Below are 18,619 nucleotides of genomic sequence, written 5' to 3'. Positions count from 1 at the left end.
AATGTTAAATAGCCTCTGACTGTCTATGTATATGTATTGTGTGTCTAAAGCATTGAATATTTGCCGTGTATATGTACATTGTAATCCACCCTGAGTCCCCTGCGGGGTGAGAAGGGCAGAATGTAAATACTGTAAATACATAAATAAATAAATATCCACAGGATGGTAAAACATCCAGGCGTCCCTTGGACAATGACCTTGCAGATGGCCAATTCTGTCACACCAGAAGCAACTTGCAGTTTCTCAAGATGCTCCTGACACACACACACAAAAAAAATCAACAGTAATCCCAGTGTTCTTTTCACATATACTACTGATATGCGGCCTCATTCTATACCTGCGCAATTATACAGAACTTTGCATTTGTCTCTAATGCATTTCATTGTGCTAATTTCTCCATGATTTTCTAGTTTTGGAAAATATGAATCTCCATAGCCATCTGGGAAATGGGATTCATAACATTTCGGAAAACCACTGATTACAAACAAACACACACGTATTTATATGTGTGTGAATGTGTGTGTATATATATTCAGGAGAGTGTCAGATGTGTACTTTTTACTTGCTCAAAAAAGTTGTGTCAAACTGCATTAAATCTGTAGTGTAGATCAAGTATGGGCAAACTTCGGGTCTCCAAGTGTTTGGGATTTCAACTCTCACAATTCCCAACAGCCTCAGGCCCTTTCCTTTCCCCCTTCAGCCGCTCAAGCGGCTGAAGGGGAAAAGGAAAGGGCCTGAGGCTGTTGGGAATTGTGGGAGTTAAAATCCCAAACACCCAGCGGCCAAAAGTTTGCCCATACCTGATGCAGATGCACCATGGGGCACCTGAAAACAGCAGACCAAACTATGGTTGTGTGTGCGTGCAAAACTAACCACATTGTACACAAAGTTCTGTCCTTCAGCACTCTCTTGGTTCTCCAGCCACGCAGCATCTGCCGCTGCGGATGATGCATCATTTCTCTCACTTCGGTCAGTCTTTGGGTTTTTTTTAATGAATATATATCTTATATTGTGCAAACTGTATTTTTCCATTTCAGGAGCAGAGCCTGAAAACGGAACAAGGCCCCTTTCTGTGTTAAATAATTCACCATATGTTGCTGTGAATTGTCCCCCCTCCCGTCCCCACGCAAACAAATTAGATGAAATATCCCTGTGACAACTCAACCTTTTCAGTGAATATGAGACTCAAGCTTCAAGACAAGACGATTTCAGAGGTGTGAACAACATCCGTTCCTGGGGCGTTTTATAACTTCAGGCTGCATGAATGGCACAGCAAGAGACGTGACGGAAAATAAAAGCCTCTTCCCTACGTAAGTGATTTTGCGCCGAAGAGACAATTTCACCCGCTTTCAAGCACACAGTGGGCCCGAAAAGTCTGTATGAAACTGCTCAAGAGAGACCATGTCAGACCAGTGTGACTCAAATTTCGTTCCACGGAGACAGTAAATTTCATTGTGCGCTATAAACCACATCATCTTGCCTTTACAGGTTAAAATAATGGAACATTTTCGTACAATCAAGCAATTGATATATTCATAGAAAAGTTGGGAGACAGGGAGATGAGTTCTTGTTCCGCTTTCTTGACATGTTCATTTTCTGGGTTTGAGAGACGCAGTGAAGAGATATAGAATCATAGAGTTGGAAGAGAACTCGTGGGCCATCCAGTCCAACCCCCTGCCAAGAAATAGAAAAATTGCATTCAAAGCACTCCCAACAGATGGCCATCCAGCCTCTGTTTAAAAGCCTCCAAAGAAGGAGGTCCAGCTAATCGCCTCTCAACAAAGGATTCCCCCAGGCAGTAAGAAGCCAGACCGTGAAACTGCTAGGCCATTAAATGCTAATCAAGGTGGGCAATTACAACATTCACACCTACCTCAAGCAGGCAAGAGTTCTTTCTCCCACCCTGGAGCCATGGCAGTTCAAGTGGTGTCAGACTGCTTTAATTCAACAGATGAGATACACCAATGATTTCCTCCTAGACAGGTTTACTCATAAGTTGCTTCTGGTTGCTTCTGGATCGAGAGAATCGGCCGTCTACGAAGACGTTACCCAGGGGACACCCGGATGTCTTGCAATCCTGCAAGGAGGCTTCTCTCATGTCCCTCATAAGTAAGAACCATCTCATTCCAATTTCAATACAGAGCTTCCTCATCATAGGAAATTTGTATAGTAGTAGGAACAGCTGCTCTTTTGAAATTGAACCCCTTTTTTTACACAAAGCTGTGTTTTGATTGTGTTTTCTAAAATACTAGCACGTATTGGTCGCCAATTAGGATTTACTGCTTTGCACATTTTATTTGTTGCTGTCTTTGCGATCAACAAAGTGTTCGTGAAGTTTACCGCTTGAGTGGGAATATTATTGCTGAATATGAGGCAGGGCAACCACGCAATAAAAGCCCTGCCTGAAAACAGCCTCTGTTAAAAGTTAGTTACCATTCTAGACTGTATTGCACTGCTGTTTCACTAGCTGCAAGGGCAGCAAAATATTAAATGGGAAAAGCAATATATTTTGATTGGACCAATAAGCTTTTGCAATGTACAAAATTTAATCAGGGGGCCCAGATGTTCCACTCTGAACCCTCCTGCGTTTTCTCTCCACCTCTCTTGTCTTTGCTCTTCCCACAAAGAATCCATCAAGGAAGAAACGATGGAGTAGCTACACAATGCTTTTTGACTGGTGGAGCAAAAAGCCACCTGTCTGGAAGCACCAAGGGACAGCTAACGGGACAGTGATATTGATTCCGCCGGGTGATTCATTGCAATGAAGTTGAGAAAATCTAAGATAGATAAAAATAAATACTTCTACATGCAGTGAGTGCATTGCTTACAGGAGGAATCAGCTGATACAAGATATGATAGCTGTTGAGTAGCAGCTCCAGACCTCTCCAAATGGACTATATAGTATTACAGTGGCTGCATACTAACAAAGGCCCATCTACACTGCCATATAATGCAGTTTGAAACTTAGTCTACACCAGCATGGGCAAACTTCAGCCCTCCAGGTGTTTTGGACTTCAACTCCCACAATTCCTAACAGCCTACTGGTGAGGTGTGGTGAGGTGTAAGGCTCTGAAGGAGAAGTTATTTCAGTTGTGATTTGAGGAATTGTCAATTCATTTATTCCAATGTGCCAGGTACCATATCAGTGCTGTTAGCCATAATTGTTTCTTTCCTGGAACTATTAACCAATGGTTCTGCAAACTGCACAAGTCCTTGGACCACCAGTTTGCGTAGCGCTGGTCTAGTCCTTTCCCATGTTGTGTTGTTGACAACAGATGCAAAAGGACCTTTTTATTCTCCCCAGCGTTTTAGTCTGATAGATTTTTAAACTGGCGTTTAGCACTGTTTTCATTTAAGCCTTGTTGTTGTTGTTGTTGTTGTTGTTGTTGTTGTTGTATACCTTTGTTTTGTTCTTTTGATGGGTGCCTCCAGATGGGATCTTTATTGTATCATGACATTGCCTAATTGACTGAATTTTATAGGGGGCCAGGGGAGACCGTATGAAGTTTGTAACCCTACTGTATTCCCCCACAGTGGCTTCTGCTTCCCTGCTTCCTTCCTAAAGGAAAGCCTTTGGGAAAGGGAAGAAGGATCGCTGCAGAATGCCTTTTAATTGGTAGCGCCAAGAACCCTTTGCCTGGAAGCATCCTGTGTTTTCAGCAAAACATTGGCTTTTGTGTTCCATTTGATTGTGAAGTTATATGTGTGCCATTCAAGCTATGTTTTGTGAACCACACTGATAAGCATTGGCTGCTGTGTTGCATAGAACTGCAGCTTTGAAAACAAATTCGTCCCCTCCAACTGTCCTGGTTTGGCAGGGGAAAGGCCTGGTTAATTCTCTGTTGTCCCACTTTTTCAGGTGCTGTTAAAAAGCCTTTGTTTTTTCTCCTCCTTTCACTTGCTCCTTTTCTATTCAGCTTATCTTAGTTATTGCAAACTGAGGTCAAAAGAAGAAAAAGCCATTTGTACTCAGTTTACTCAGTAGGAGAGAGAAGGGGAATCTTGCCTTTCCCAGTAGGTTCAGGCAAAAGCAAACTGCAGCAGCCTCTCCTAATTTGTCTTTTTTCTCATTCATGGCACAGTGGGTTAAATCGCTGAGCTGCTGAACTTGCTGATTGAATGGTTGCAGGTTTGAATCCAGGGAGTGGGGTGAGCTCCCGCTGTTAGGCCCACCTTCTGCCAACTTAACAGTTCGAAAACATGCAAATGTGAGTAGATCAATAGGTACTGCTCGGGCAGGAAGGTAACGGTGCTCCATGCAGTCATGCTGGCCACATGATCTTGGAGGTGTCTATGGACAACGCCAGCTCTTTGGCTAAGAAATTGAAATGAGCACCACCTCCCAAGTTTGGACACGACTGGACTTAAAGTCAGGGGGAAAACCTTTACCTACCCAACAAACCCTGGAATGCACACATTCACAAATTGACCACTTTGAAACTGTCTGTGGTTGTCCATCTGCATTTGCAGGTTCAATATCTGCAGAGTTGGACACAAGTAGACTTAATGTCAGGGGAAAACTTACCTTTACTAACATTTGCCACACTCTGATGTTGTGTGTTCCAGTTTTTATCAGCAAATTGTGGGGTGGGTGGATATCTTCCAGTTACTTGAATAGACGCTCCAACTATCCCAACCGGACGGATCAATCCGATATCCCACTTTCTCAGCTATTAAAATGCCCCAGTTTTTCTCTCTTCTCCTCACATTGCCCCTTTTGTCCTCAGCTTGCTTCAATCGTGCAAACTGAGGTTGGATCTACACAGTTCAGTACAATTCAAACTGCATTACATGGGTCTATGCTGAAAATAATGCAATCATAGAATCATACAGTTGGAAGAGACCTTGTAGGGTGGGCCATTCAGTGCAACCCACAGCCAAGAAGCAGGAAAATCACATTCAAAGCACCCCAACAGATGGCAATCCGGACTCTGTTTCAAAGCCTCCAAAGAAGGAGCCTCCACCATACTCTGAGGCAGAGAGTTCCACTGTTGAACAGCTCTCACAGTCTGGAAGTTCCCCCCTCATGTTCAGGTGGAATCTCATTTCCTGTAGTGTGAAGCCACTGTCCGCGTCCTGGTCTCCAGGGCAACAGAAAACAAACTTGCTCCCTCCTCCCTATGACTTCCCCTCACATATTTATACATGGCCCTCATCATGTCTTCTCTCAGCCTTCCCTTATGCAGGCTAAACATGCCCAGCTCTTTAAACAGCTCCTCATAGAGCTTGTTCAATGTCTTTAGCAAAGCTTGGAAATGTGACTTTAATGAACTCCAACTTTCAGAATTTCCCCTTCTGGTTTACCAGCATCCACTAGTCCTAAGGAAAAATTAACATCTGCACCACCATTGTTTCTTCCTAGTATATCTGAATTAATGAGAAATGCTTGCTGACTTATACTATTTTCAAGAATTTGGGGATGAAAACCTATGATGCATTTTATTTTAAGGCAGAAAATGTTCTTTTTGCAGAACACAGAGTCAGCTCTGACAAGAGGAGGCAACTTAGGCGCATCTACACAGCAAAATGAATGCACTTTGACACCATTCTTCTGCCAAGCCTCTGGGATTTGTAGTTTGGTGAGGTACCAGAACTTCTTGTCAAAGGAGGCTGAAGACCTTGTAAGGCTACAACTTCCAGGACACTATAAGATTGAGCGATGGCAGTTAGAGTGATGTCAAACTGCATTAAATCTACAATGTAGATGCACCCCTTATCTTGGGACTAGTTGGAGTTTTTCTTTAAAGGAAGAGATATGTGTCCATCTGATGCTAAGTCTGCCAAAAATTTTTTGTGCGTGCATGAATTCTCTTTGCAAGGCAACTCCAGTAAGACATTAGAGAAAAAGGCAATCAATAAAGAAATACCAGCAACAACGAGATCAAAAGAGGGAAAGGAGCCGATGGATTCAACAAGATTGGTACGGCCAAAAATGAACCCTTCAGCCTGGAATTTCGGCATTTGCGGCGCCTTTATACGGGATGGTTCCCATGGCAACTACCATGCGGCCGTGTGAGTCATTAATCGGTGCAAAGGGGTGTAAGATGGGGAGAGAAGAGTCAACACTCCCATCTCGTGAAGGTGGAAGGAAGCTTTACAGGGCCGGAAAAACTAGCAATACATGGTAAGATCAGCTTTCCAGCAGCCAGAGTAAAAGAGCTAAACAAGAGCTGGACCAGTTTCTCAGATAGATAGATAGATAGATAGATAGATAGATAGATAGATAGATGGATGGATAGTAGATAGATAGATATCAAATTATGTTTGTTTGTCTGACTGTCTGTCCCACAATGGTTGTCACTAGGTGAAGTGGCCTTCTGTGACTTCACTGGAAAAGACATTGTGAGGTCTTCACAGAGCTGGAGAAGGAAGGAAGGAAGGAAGGAAGGAAGGAAGGAAGGAAGGAAGGAAGGAAGGAAGGAAGGAAAGAAAGAATAGAAAGGAAAGGTAAAAAGGTATGAGAGGAAAGATGGAGAAGAAGGGATGAAAGCAGGGGGGCAGCAATCCCAATGACACCTGGATGATGCGAGATATATACACAAATTTATTCATAGATGCAAGAAAGCAAGAGCTGAACAGTGAGGCGATCACGTTTGCTGGCACCTTCAAATGTTTTGAGGACATTTGGTCAAAAACTAATGGTCAAGGGCTTTGAAACAATCTCTCCAAAATGAGAGAAGTGGTATTAAAGCAGGAGTTCTAAATATGAATTGATGTGATGGAAAAATAATGTGGGTGGGTGTGGGTGTATATATATAGAGGGAGGGCAGTGGTTCCCAACCTGTGGTCCATGGATCACCAGTGGTCCACAAGAACAAAAATATGGTCTGTAGCCTCACCATTACTGCACTGTTGCCTCGAAACCACAAGGAAAGGCGAGCGACTGGTCTTGCTCTTATAGGCAACAGGGATGTTGGGAGGGGAGAGGCTGACTATCCACGAAAGATTACTACTACCACATCAGCTTATTAAATATGGTTTTCTGTGGGCAAACAGATGGCGACTTCGTGTACGGATTTCTGCGATAGAGCTCCTAGTATGTGACCAATAAAGAAATGTTGTGGTTTTGATAGGCTAACTGAATTAAGAAGTTGGCTACTACTGGTAACAGAAAAAAGAAAGATAAAACTGTCAATATCATGCTGCCTTATACAAAACATATCTGTGGTTTGTTTGTTTTTTCATGTCAGGAGTGACTTGAAAAACTGCAAGTTGCTTCTGGTGTGAGAGAATTGGCTGTCTGCAAGGATGTTGTCCAGGGGATGCCCAGATGTTTTGATGTTTTACCATCCTTGTAGGAGGTTTCTCTCGTGTCTCCACATGGGAGCTGGAGCTGATAGAGGGATCTCATCCACGCTCTCCCCAGATTTGAACCTTCGACCTGTTGTTCTTCAGTCCTGCTGGCACAAGGGTTTAACCAATTGTGCCACTGGGGGCTCCTAAGTCTATGGTGCAGCCATGCTTGAAATGCTTTGTCCAGTTTTGCAGACATGCCAAGACACCTAAGAACCGTTTTACCAGGGCAAGATTTGAACAAATTGAATCCATGGAGCGACACAGGAGATTCAACCATATCCCATATGAAGAAAGACTATGGATCTGTGGTGCCTCTGAAGTTGAAAATCTGAACCACACTTTACATCACTGCAATCTATATGAAAAAGAAAGGAACCAATACTTATGGCCTTTTATTTGCAATAAAACAAGTTGGGATACAGCGGCCAAAACTTCATTTTTGTTGGCTGGTTATAACCCCATTCTGACAACAAAAGTTGCCCTTTATTTGTTTAAAGCTGCTAAAAGGAGTTTGGAGTACATAAATCAGATTGGGGTGCAGTGCAAGGAAGAAGAGGATAGTTGATGCATATATCTATGGCTACCTATACATTTGTATTTTATTTTAAGAGAGCTAGATGTATGTTGTATGTTGTGTCTGCATTGTTTGTTCTTGATAAGGCCAATTGGCTAATCAATAAAAATTGTTGTTGGTGTTGTTGACAACTGAAAAAGCAAACTGTACGGCTGAGAAAGGACCAGAAAGGTGCCAAGAAGCATTAACCAACTCTCCTACCAGAAAAGGTTGCATCATTTGGTGCTGTTTAGCTGGAGAAAAGAAGTTGGGTAAAGGGCTGATGTCTTTGTTGTATGCCTCTAATTAATCCTTCACTTGTGCCGACTTTACAATAAATTGATCCTGGTAAGATATGTTCAGAGGGACTCACCATTTCTATCCTCTGGGGCTGAGAAAGTGTGACTTGTCTAAAGTCACCCAGTGGGTTCCTATGACCAAAGGGGAGATTCCAGTCCTGGTCTCTACAGTCATAGGCCCCATCTGCACTGTCAGTATGAAACCAGTCTATTGCCAAAACACTAAATCACACTGGGCCTCTGTGTAAAGGGAGATATATTTAAAATGTGTCAGGTACCAAAAGGCATAGAGAAATATTCAGGAAAGATTAAAATGACATTCCTCTTCACACAGCGCATAGTCACGTTGTGGAATCTGCCTTCACAACATGTAATTATGCCCAACATTTTGGACAGCTTTAAAAACGGGTTAGATCAATTCATAAAGGATAAGGCTATCAGGGAAAACTTGCTGTGACAGCTGTATATTGCTTCCAATATTGAAGGCATCATGGCTCTGAACGTCACTTGTCAAAAACACAAGTGGGACAGTGTTCTTGACATGTATCCTATCCTGCGTAAACCAAATTTCAGATTAGATAACACTTTTGATCTGAAGCAGCAGGGCCCTCCTTCTGTGCTTTTCTGGGAAGGACATGGCACAAGTGTGTTTAAGCCGAAATGCCAATTCCCCTCCACTGAAATACATCTAAGTATGGTACTTTTTACTTAAGACAAAAAACTTCGGAACTGCATTAGCTTATATTTTTGGAAAGTGGCATTCATAACCTTTTGGGAAAACTAGGAATCTCCACAGGGTTTTGGAAGTGTGATCCTTTTGGAGATCAATTGGCATTCACCCGATTTGGATTAATCATAAATTATTGGAAAGGTATGACCTTAGAATCTTAGAATCATAGAGTTGGAAGAGACCTCATAGGCCATCCAGTCCAACCCACTACCAAGAAGCAGGACAATCGTATTCAAAGCAGCCCCAACAGATAGCCATCCAGCCTCTGTTTAAAAGCATCCAAAAAAGGAGCCTCCACCACACTCTGGGGCAGAGAGTTCCACTGCTGAACAGCTCTCACAGTCGGGAAGTTCTTCCTAACATTCAGGTGGAATTTCCTTTCGTGTAGTTTGAAGCCATTGTTCCAAATCCTAGTCTCCAGGGCAGCAGAAAACAAGCTTGCTCCCTCCTCCCTATGACTTCCCCTCACATATTCATACATGGCTATCATGTCTCCCCGAGTCTTCTCTTCTGCAGGCTAAACCTTGTTAGATATCGTAACCTTTTGTAAAGTATGACCTTCCTGAGAAGAGTTAAAAACTTGCTTAAGTAAACCTTCTCCTTACCGGTAAATATCCACTAGTATTCATGCAAAGCGATTAGATTTCTCAGTTGTTAGACTGATATACCTAGATATCTGTCTGAACTGTTAGGAACAAAAATATGCCAATGCACAAAAAACAGCAGAGTTTCAGAATGTTCTTTTCAGTGCCCATAAACATCTACTCTCCCTTAAAACATATTGCTTTAAATCATGCTCTCTTTTTTAAAAAAAAAATCCACAAGCATGTGAACAATTTCAACAGAAAGAAAGAAACCATGAAAATGAACAAAATCTGGATACCAGTATTTAAAAACTCTAAAATTATAATAGTAAACAAAGAATAACACTCAAACACAGGGGAACTAGAGACAAGAAACAATCAGGGACAACTAATCACCTCTCAACAAAGGATTTCCCCGGGCAATAACAAGCCACTCTTAAAAACTGTCAGGCCATCAAATGATAATCAAGGTGGCCAACTGAAACTTTCCCACCCAGCTCCAACAGACAAGAGTTCTTTCATGGACATTCCAGAGATATAAAAACCCAATTTTCCTAGTTTCCAACAGACCTCACAACCTCCGAGGATTCCTGCCATAGATGTGGGCGAAAAGGAGAGAATGCTTCTGGAGCATGACCATACAACCCAAAAAAGCCAGTGATTCCGGCCATGAAAACCTTCGACACTACACTGAACACAGGGCATCTTTCTTATAATCTTAGCAGACCAAAGTCTAAAGCATCTCTCTGTTCTGAGAGTCTGAAAGTCTGATGGCGCCTCTACAGTCTGAGAGTCTAAAGCAGTGGTTCTCAACCTTGGGTCCCCAGATGTTTTTGGCCTACAACTCCCAGAAATCCCTGCCAGTTTACCAGCTGTTGGGATTTCTGGGAGTTGAAGGCCAAAACATCTGGGGACCCACAGGTTGAGAACCACTGGTCTAAAGAGTCTGAGATCTGAATAGTTCCAGATCTGGTCACATGGTCTGCAGTCCCTCCCACAACATAGAGTTAAGGAAAATTATATACCAATACACACATATATGATATAGTAAGCAATCTGATCTTAGGGAAGGCTGAGCGAAGGAAGATAGATGAGATGTTGGAGGAAAGTTCTGAGAGGGCCTTGGACTGCCAGAAGATCCAACCAGTCCATACTTCAGGAAATAAAGCCCAACTGCTCATTGGAGGGAAGGATTGTAGAGGCCAAGATGAAGTGCTTTGGCCACATCATGAGAAGAAAGGAAAGCTTAGAGAAGACAATGATGCTGGGAAAATGGAAGGAAAAAGGAAGAGGGGCCAACCAAGGACAAGATGGATGGATGGCATCCTTGAAGTGACTGGATTGACCTTGAAGGACCTGAGAGTGGTGACGGCCAACAGGGAGCTCTGGTGTGGGCTGTTCCATGAGGTCACGAAGAGTCGGAAACAACTGAATGAATGAACAACAATAAGCAATCTGAATTATATACATCACAAATAACTAGCATAGGAGGCTTGTAGAAGGTTGCTATTTCCAACCATTATGCTGTGAGGATTTTGAGTGTTGCAGTCCAAACATTTTTATTTTCAAGCTCTGGGATCATCCTGTGGACAGAATTTATTTTAATGTTTGAGTCTGTAGACAGGAACTTGGGCTTCCTTTGGTATATCCAATGCCTAGTGTACATCAGATACATTAGGCATTGGCTATATAAAAAGATGTCGAAGCCCCTGTCTACAAGCTCAGGAATTAAAATGAATTATATGTATGTGATGAACAGTGTCTACAAATAATAACTCAAGGTGGTGGAGATGATTAAAGCAAAGTGCCCCTCAGGGTTTTCTTCATGGCGGTCACTAGAGGGCTGTCCATCCATATGTATCCTCCTCACCCTTTACAACACACCCAAAATGCTTTGAATTGGAAGCCAATCCCTCTGAACTCAGGAGGAATATGCATATTTAGTTCATGTAGATTTGTTTGTTTGTTTGTTTGTTTGTTTGTTTGTTTGTTTGTTTAGGACTTTTATACCCCATCCTATCTCAACCTCCACAGAGGGACTCAGCACGGCTGCTTACTGTAAATTGTTTTGAAGTGCTAGTGGAGATAGGAAAAACTATGGTAATTTATGGATCACAGCTTCCCAAATCTCCTAGCTAAGGACTTGTTTAGCAAACACAACCGTCTTCTCAGGTTGTTTCTCATATGGTCAGCCATCTCAAACTACACAATCCTACCTCTACTGTTCCACTTTAATGGCCAAGGCTGAATGCTGTAGAATCATTGGAGTTATAGTTTAGTAAGGCACGAGCACTCTTTGGTAGAGAATGCTAAAGGCCTTGTAAGACTTGTTGTTCATTCGTTCAGTTGTTTCCGACTCTTTGTGACCTCATGGACCAGCCCACGCCGGAGCTCCCTGTCGGCCGTCACCACCCCCAGCTCCTTCAAGGTCAATCCAGTCACTTCAAGGATCCCATCCATCCATCTTGCCCTTGGTTGGACTGGTTGGATCTTCTCGCTGTCCAAGGCACTCTCAGAACTTTCCTCCAACACCACAGTTCAAAAGCATCTATCTTCCTTTGCTCAGCCTTCCCTAAGGTCCAGCTCTCACATCCGTAGGTGACTATGGGGAATACCATTGCTTTTACAATGCAGATCTTTCTTGCCAGTGTGATGTCTCTACTCTTCACTATTTTATCGAGATTGGATATTGCTCTCCTCCCAAGAAGTAAGCGTCTCCCGATTTCCTGGCTGCAGTCTGCGAATGCTGTAATCTTTGCACCTAGAAGTACAAAGTCTGTCACTGCCTCCACGTTTTCTCCCTCTATTTCCCAGTTGTCAATCATTCTTTTTGCCATAATCTTGGTGTTTTGATGTTTAACTGCAACCCAGCTTTTGGGGGAGGGTTGTAAGACTAAACACCTGTAATTCCATTGCATTGGGTCGTGGCAATTAAAATGGTGTCAACCTGCACTAATTCTACAGTGTAAATGCATTCTCAATCTGGAGTCTGGCCATGGAAATCTTTACCATCACAATCATTCATTTGTCAGGAGCTCCAAGCGCACATTGGCCAGATGATGCATTGCCACAGGTGAAAAGCCTGACTTGGCTGGGCCACTTCAGTTTGCACTCTGCTCTCCTTTTGGCATCCAAAGTTTAATAAGTCTTCTTTTCCCAATAGAGGACACAATTGCTTTCCAGATGTTTTTGCAGCTGTGCCAGTCCTAAAAGACTTCGGTGGATTAATATTATTTACTGGCTGGCCATTAAAATCTGGTCACAGCAAAGATACACTGATGTTAGTTTGGAGGCGAGAGACTCTTACGCCATAATGTTATGCATACTTAACCGTGAAAGACATTGTACTTTGTCCATGGGGATTGGTGCTGTATTGTTTTAAATTCAAGTTCTCCGGCTGGATAGCAGCATAACAGGTTGTTAAGCACTAATGAGTTTTGGGCTGAAATAGTTGAACATTTACAATGCTTTTTTTTCCTGCCCCGAGTCTGACCGTGTTCAACTATAAAAATGCTCTGTTCATTTTGAATGACATCATAAGTCAACATCCGCTGGACGAATTGCTGTCAAATTTGGCCACAAGACACCTACTCACCCAAGGAGGGACCATCACTCAAAAAATATTGTTTTGTCATTTGGGAGTTGTGGTTGCTGGGATTTATAGTTAACCTACAATCAAAGAGAATTCTGAACTCCACCAACAATGGAATTGAACCAAACATGGCACACAGAATTCCCATGACCAAAAGAAAACACTAGAAAGGTTTGATGGGCATTGATCTTGAGTTTTGGAGTTGTCGTTCCTCTACATCCAGAGGTCACTGTGGATTCAAACTATGAAGGCTCTAGACAGTTTGGGGATTCTCCTGGACTCAGCGCTGACGCTTGAAGCACAGGTTGCGGTGGTGGCCGGGAGAGCCTTCGCACAATTAAAACTTTCATGGTTGGAATTACTGGATTGCTGTGAGTTTTCTGGGCTGTACGGCCATGTTCCAGAAGCATTATCTCCTGACGTTTCAGCCACATCTATGGCAAGCATCCTCAGAGGTGGGTGAAATGTCAGGAGGGAATGCTTCTGGAACATGGCCATACAGCCTGGAAAACTCACTGCCACCCACTGCTCTGAGAGCCTTTGTGGCTGAAAAGTGGGATATAGGAGCAGTGATGGTGCAATGGGTTAAACCCTTGTGCTGCTGAACCACTGACCTGAAGACTGGCAGTTTGAATCTGCAAGGTGGGGTGAGCTCTTGTCTGTCAGGTCCAGCTCCTGCCTACCCAGCAGTTTGAAAACATGCAAATGTGAGTAGATAAATAGGTACCGTTTCGGCGGAAAAAGGCAAAGAGACGCTCCAAGCAATCTTGCCGGCCACACAACCAGGAGGTGACAACTCAGGCTCCTCAGCTTGAAAATGGAGAAAGCACCTCCCCAGAGCCAGAGATGAGCACCGCCTCCAGAAGCCGGAAATGAAAGGAGAAGCCTCTGCCTTTGTTTGTGTTTGTGAGTCTCTTTGCATATGATTGTAAAGGCATTGAATGTATGTCTATATATGTAAATGCTGTAATCTGCTCTGTACAGCTCTGTATGGCTGTACGGCCATACAGAGGGGCAGGGGAGAAGGGCAGAATATAAATATAGTGTATTATTAACATTGTTATTATTATTATTTTATAAATACTCTAAATAAATAAATAACTCTATCTTACCATATATATGTACCGCTCCCAGCACATGCTTTCCTTTCACTTTTTACAATTAATGTTTGCCATGATTGCACAATTATAGCCAAAGAAATGTAAAAGAGGAAAGAAATAAGAAAACAAGCACTGTGTAAGAGCAACCTCACTCTGCTTAGGAATAGCAATGGGAAGAGGAGGAAAAATCACTGCCATTCATGCCATGTGACTGCCTGAATATCACAACTGCAGTGGAAGTGAGTCATTGCATCAGTGATATTTTTGAAACAGCAGTGATATTGTAAGCCATTAACAATTTTCCCTGTCAGTGAAGACAGGCATTTCAGTAATGATTGGAAAGCAAGGCAGCAACAGGGGAGACAGAATATTGCCTGAGAAGTATCAGCCAAACATGCTATGGCCCTGTTGTAATTGCTATTTACCAGTCTCATGTGATAAAGCCCTTGGAAAGTTATTAGAACTTAGATTATGGAAGGAGTGCAGGATGAATATCTCACCTGAAGGGTTTTGGGATCCCGAGCTCCTTTCTGGATACAGAAGTAGCAGCAGGGCATCTCAAGATGCAGTGCTCCGTCCTCTTGATGGGTTTGTTGCAGCTTTCACAGAGGATGGTCATGGTTCTGCAAAAAGATCAAAATGTCCAGACAATTTATTTATTTACAGTATTTATATTCCGCCCTTCTCACTCCTCAGGGGACTCAGGGTGGATTACAATGCACATATATATGGCAAACATTCAATGCCATTAGACATACAAGATATATAGACATACATTCTAGCTTTCCAGCTTCATGAAGGTATGCTTGATTCCAGCCACAGGGGGAGCTGCCGCTTCACCGTCCACTTGTGACACCGAGTCCTTGATGGAGTACTTCCTCATTCTTATGCATGCTGTTAGAAATTTTTATGGTGTCGTAAATTAGTTAAATTAGCCTCCCTACATAAACCAGTACCTAAATTTCCTACTTGACAGATGCAACTGTCTTTTGGGCTGCATAGGTTAACAGCAAGCTAGACTATTAATGGTCGGGAGCTCACTCCGACCAGACTGGCTTCGAACTCATGACCTCTCGGTCAGTAGTGATTTAATGCAGCTGGCTACTAACTAGTTGTGCCACTGGGGTCCTTAAAATAACATAATTATTTTAAAGGAATTATTATTTTGGTAGCAACTAGAAGGCTTTGTGGAGTGCTGTTACCTTTCTGCCGGAGCGGTGCCTATTGATCTACTCACATTTGGATGTTTTCAAACTGCTAGGTTGGCAGAAGCAGGGGCTAACATCATGAGCTCACACCACTCCCCAGGTTCAAACCTGCGATCTTTCGGTCAGCAAGTTCAGCAGCTCAGTGCTTTAACATCTGAATCATAGGGCGCAGAATCCAAAAAGTAACTTTTCCAAACTGTGGACATCTGATTCAGATGTCCAGAACTGATTCAACTGAGACTTGATACAGATTAATCCACGCTCAGGTATTAATGATGGAGTAACCCCCAACATAGATGTCCCTCCACACCTCCCTTTTAGAGACCCTCATTCCCACCCACTTCCCTAAAGACTCTCAATGTGATCATACTTCCTTCTTGTTGCCTCTTTGAATTACTGCTTTTTCGGAAAACCCAACAACCATCCTGATGATGCAAGGTTTTCAAGAGCAGTCACGATCAGGGCCAGAATACTTTATGCACCCAAAATGTAAATACTGCAGCACCTTAAAAATTGACAACAATATTCGACCCTATACAGAGTTGGCCTATAAAAGATTAATGCTGGCTACTGAAATTTTGATGTTGGCTACTGAAAATTTAATGCAGGCATCATGCCTCAGAACTGACACAGATGAGTGTGAATTTTTAAAAAACTTAAAATTCATAAAAGGCAATAAAGATGAAAAATTGGTCAATATGTACCGAAGAATTATATAATATGTAGATTTGCCTGAGTAAGCAATATCTTTTGTAACATATGAGTGATTATATTAACATACTAATGATCGGCTTTCCGCATCAACTGAAGAGTTATTTATTCTCCCACAATCTAGGCTTAATTTCTGCAGCTGTGCTTTTCAACAGGTTATGGACTCGCCTAGTGTTTTCCCCCCTTGTTTTATTAAAGATTGATTGTATGAATTTATTGTGTTGATTAGTGCTGAGCTCCACTTTGGGATTGCTTTTATAATGAAAATTAGAGCTTGGAAAAGCAACTTTCTTGGTCTGCAATTGCCAAAATCCTGTTGGGATTGGAGTCCAAGGAAGAAACTTTCCAAAAGTTTTTTGAATCAAGGAAAATACAGTTGTGAGTTTTCCGGGCTGTATGGTCATGTTCCAGAAGTATTCTCTCCTGACGTTTTGCCTGCATCTACGGCAGGCATTCTCAGAGGTTGTGCATTGACCTTCAGTTTTGGAGAGTGGGAGGAGGGCTTTTGGTGGAAAGATTTGCCGTCTGATTCCAAAAAGGAAGAGAAAAACAGGTGGAAAGATCTTCAGCCTTCACCGCCAAAGGGGTTTTTGATGCTCTTTGGTCACCACTCTGAAACCCCCCCTTGCAACCCCCCCAGTGGTCCTAACCCCCAGGTTGAAAAACCTCTGAGGACTCCTGCCAAAGATGTGGGTGAAACGTCAGGAGAGAATGCTTCTGGAACATGGCCACCCCCGCCTCCATCTCCCTGAAGGGACTCGGGGCGGATTACAGAGGGACAAACTCAAGGATTACAAATAAAACAGACACAGTGAAAACAATCAATAACAACTAATAATAAAAAAATTAAAAGCAATTAACATCATAAAAACAATACCCTGGCTGGCTAAATTTAAACTGGGTTCGGGCTCAGAGTAAGTGCAATGATTCCTTGGGAGAGCCGAGGGAAAGTGCAATAGCCAAAACTGTTGCTTTGCACCCTATTGGTTTCAGACCTTGTCTGTCTGAAATCTAAAACCAGCTTCCAACTCTGTTTGTCTTTTCCCAGAGGCAGGGCTCATCCTTGTCAATATCTCTGTTTCCCTTTCAGGGAGGTATAGCGTTGGATTGTAACTTTGGAGACCAGGGTTTGGATCCTGCTCAGCTGTGGAAGCCCACAGGGAGACCTTGGGCTAGACCAGGCATGGGCAAACTTTGGTCCTCCAGATGTTTTGGACTTCCACTCCCCAATTCCTAACAGTCTCAGGCCCCTTCCTTTCCCCCCTCAGCCGCTTAAGCAATGGCAAACCTCTTCTGAATAAATCTTGAAAAGAAAAACCCATCTTCAGGTTGATTTGGGGTCAGGACAAGTCAAAAATGACTTGAGAGTTCACAAGAACCGCATAGTTGTATTTTAATCAGAATCCTGGGGTTCACAACCAAATACAGGGAAGACATCTGTCCTTGCGCTTTGCTACTCTGCTGCTGAGTATGCATGCCCAGTGTGGAACACATCTCACCATGCTTAAAACAGTGGATGTGGCTCTTAATGAGTCATGCCACATTATCACGGGGTGTCTGCGCCCTACACCACTGGAGAATTTACACTGTTTAGTGGGTATTGCACCACCTGACATCCACCGGGAAGTAGCAGCCAATAGTGAAAGGACCAAGGCAATGACATCTCCAGCCCATGCCCTATTTGGATATCAGCCAGCACGCCAACGACTTTAATCAAGGAATAGTTTTCTAAGATCTACAAAGCCACCCGCTGGAACACCTCAGCAAGCAAGAGTCCAAAAGTGGCAGGCTAAAACCCAGAACCTCAATCAATGGCTGATACCAAATGAGTGACTCCCTCCTGGGCATACAAAAAACTGGGCAACTTGGAAGGCGCTGAACAGACTGAGCTCTGGCATCATGAGATGCAGGGCCAACCTTAAGCAATGGAGCTACAAAGTGGAGTCCAAGTGTGGAGAAGAGCAAACCACAGACCATCTGTGCCCTGCCAGAGAGAAGGCTAAGAGGAGACATGATAGCCATGTTTAAGTATGTGAGAGGAAGTCATAGGGAGGAGGGAGCAAGCGTGTTTTCTGCTGCCCTGGAGACTAGGACGCGGAACAATGGCTTCAGACTACAAAAAAGGAGATTCCATCTGAACATTAGGAAAAACTTCCTGGCTGTGAGAGCTGTTCAACAGTGGAACTCTCTGCCCTGGAGTGTGGTAGAGGCTCCTTCTTTGGACGCTTTTAAACAGAGGCTGGATGGCCATCTGTCGGGGGCTCTTTGAATGCAATTTTCCTGCTTCTTGGCAGAGGATTGGACTGGATGGCCCATGTGGTCTCTTCCAATACTATGATTCTACATACACAATGGAAGACCTTCTTATAGCAACACCAGAGGCACTCCAAGTGGCCAGCTACTGGTCAAAAGACATTTAATAGAATGCCAAGTTTTCAAATTTTGTGTGTTTTTTTAAATACAATACAACTATTTGGTTCGCTCCTGATACAATAAATAAAAATAAAACTCAGAATCCTGGCCTCTCTTTCACGTGCACACATATA

General features: G+C 43.0%; 1 protein-coding gene across 1 annotated transcript in view; it reads right to left on the bottom strand.

The window, feature by feature from the left end:
- LOC132777586 (neuronal PAS domain-containing protein 4-like) overlaps positions 1 to 14,773 on the bottom strand; it is a 42,191-nt gene extending 27,418 nt beyond the window's left edge. Inside the window, exon 1 of the mRNA XM_060779992.2 lies at positions 14,655 to 14,773. Within this exon, the coding sequence (XP_060635975.2) occupies positions 14,655 to 14,773 (119 nt within the window). The remainder of the gene's footprint in view (positions 1 to 14,654) is intronic.
- Between the last annotated feature and the right edge of the window lie 3,846 nt (positions 14,774 to 18,619).

This window comes from Anolis sagrei, chromosome 1 (genome assembly GCF_037176765.1).
Source record: "Anolis sagrei isolate rAnoSag1 chromosome 1, rAnoSag1.mat, whole genome shotgun sequence".
Lineage (NCBI taxonomy): Eukaryota > Metazoa > Chordata > Lepidosauria > Squamata > Dactyloidae > Anolis > Anolis sagrei.
Note: the sequence above shows the minus strand (reverse complement) of the source record. Positions and strands in the feature narration are given on the sequence as shown.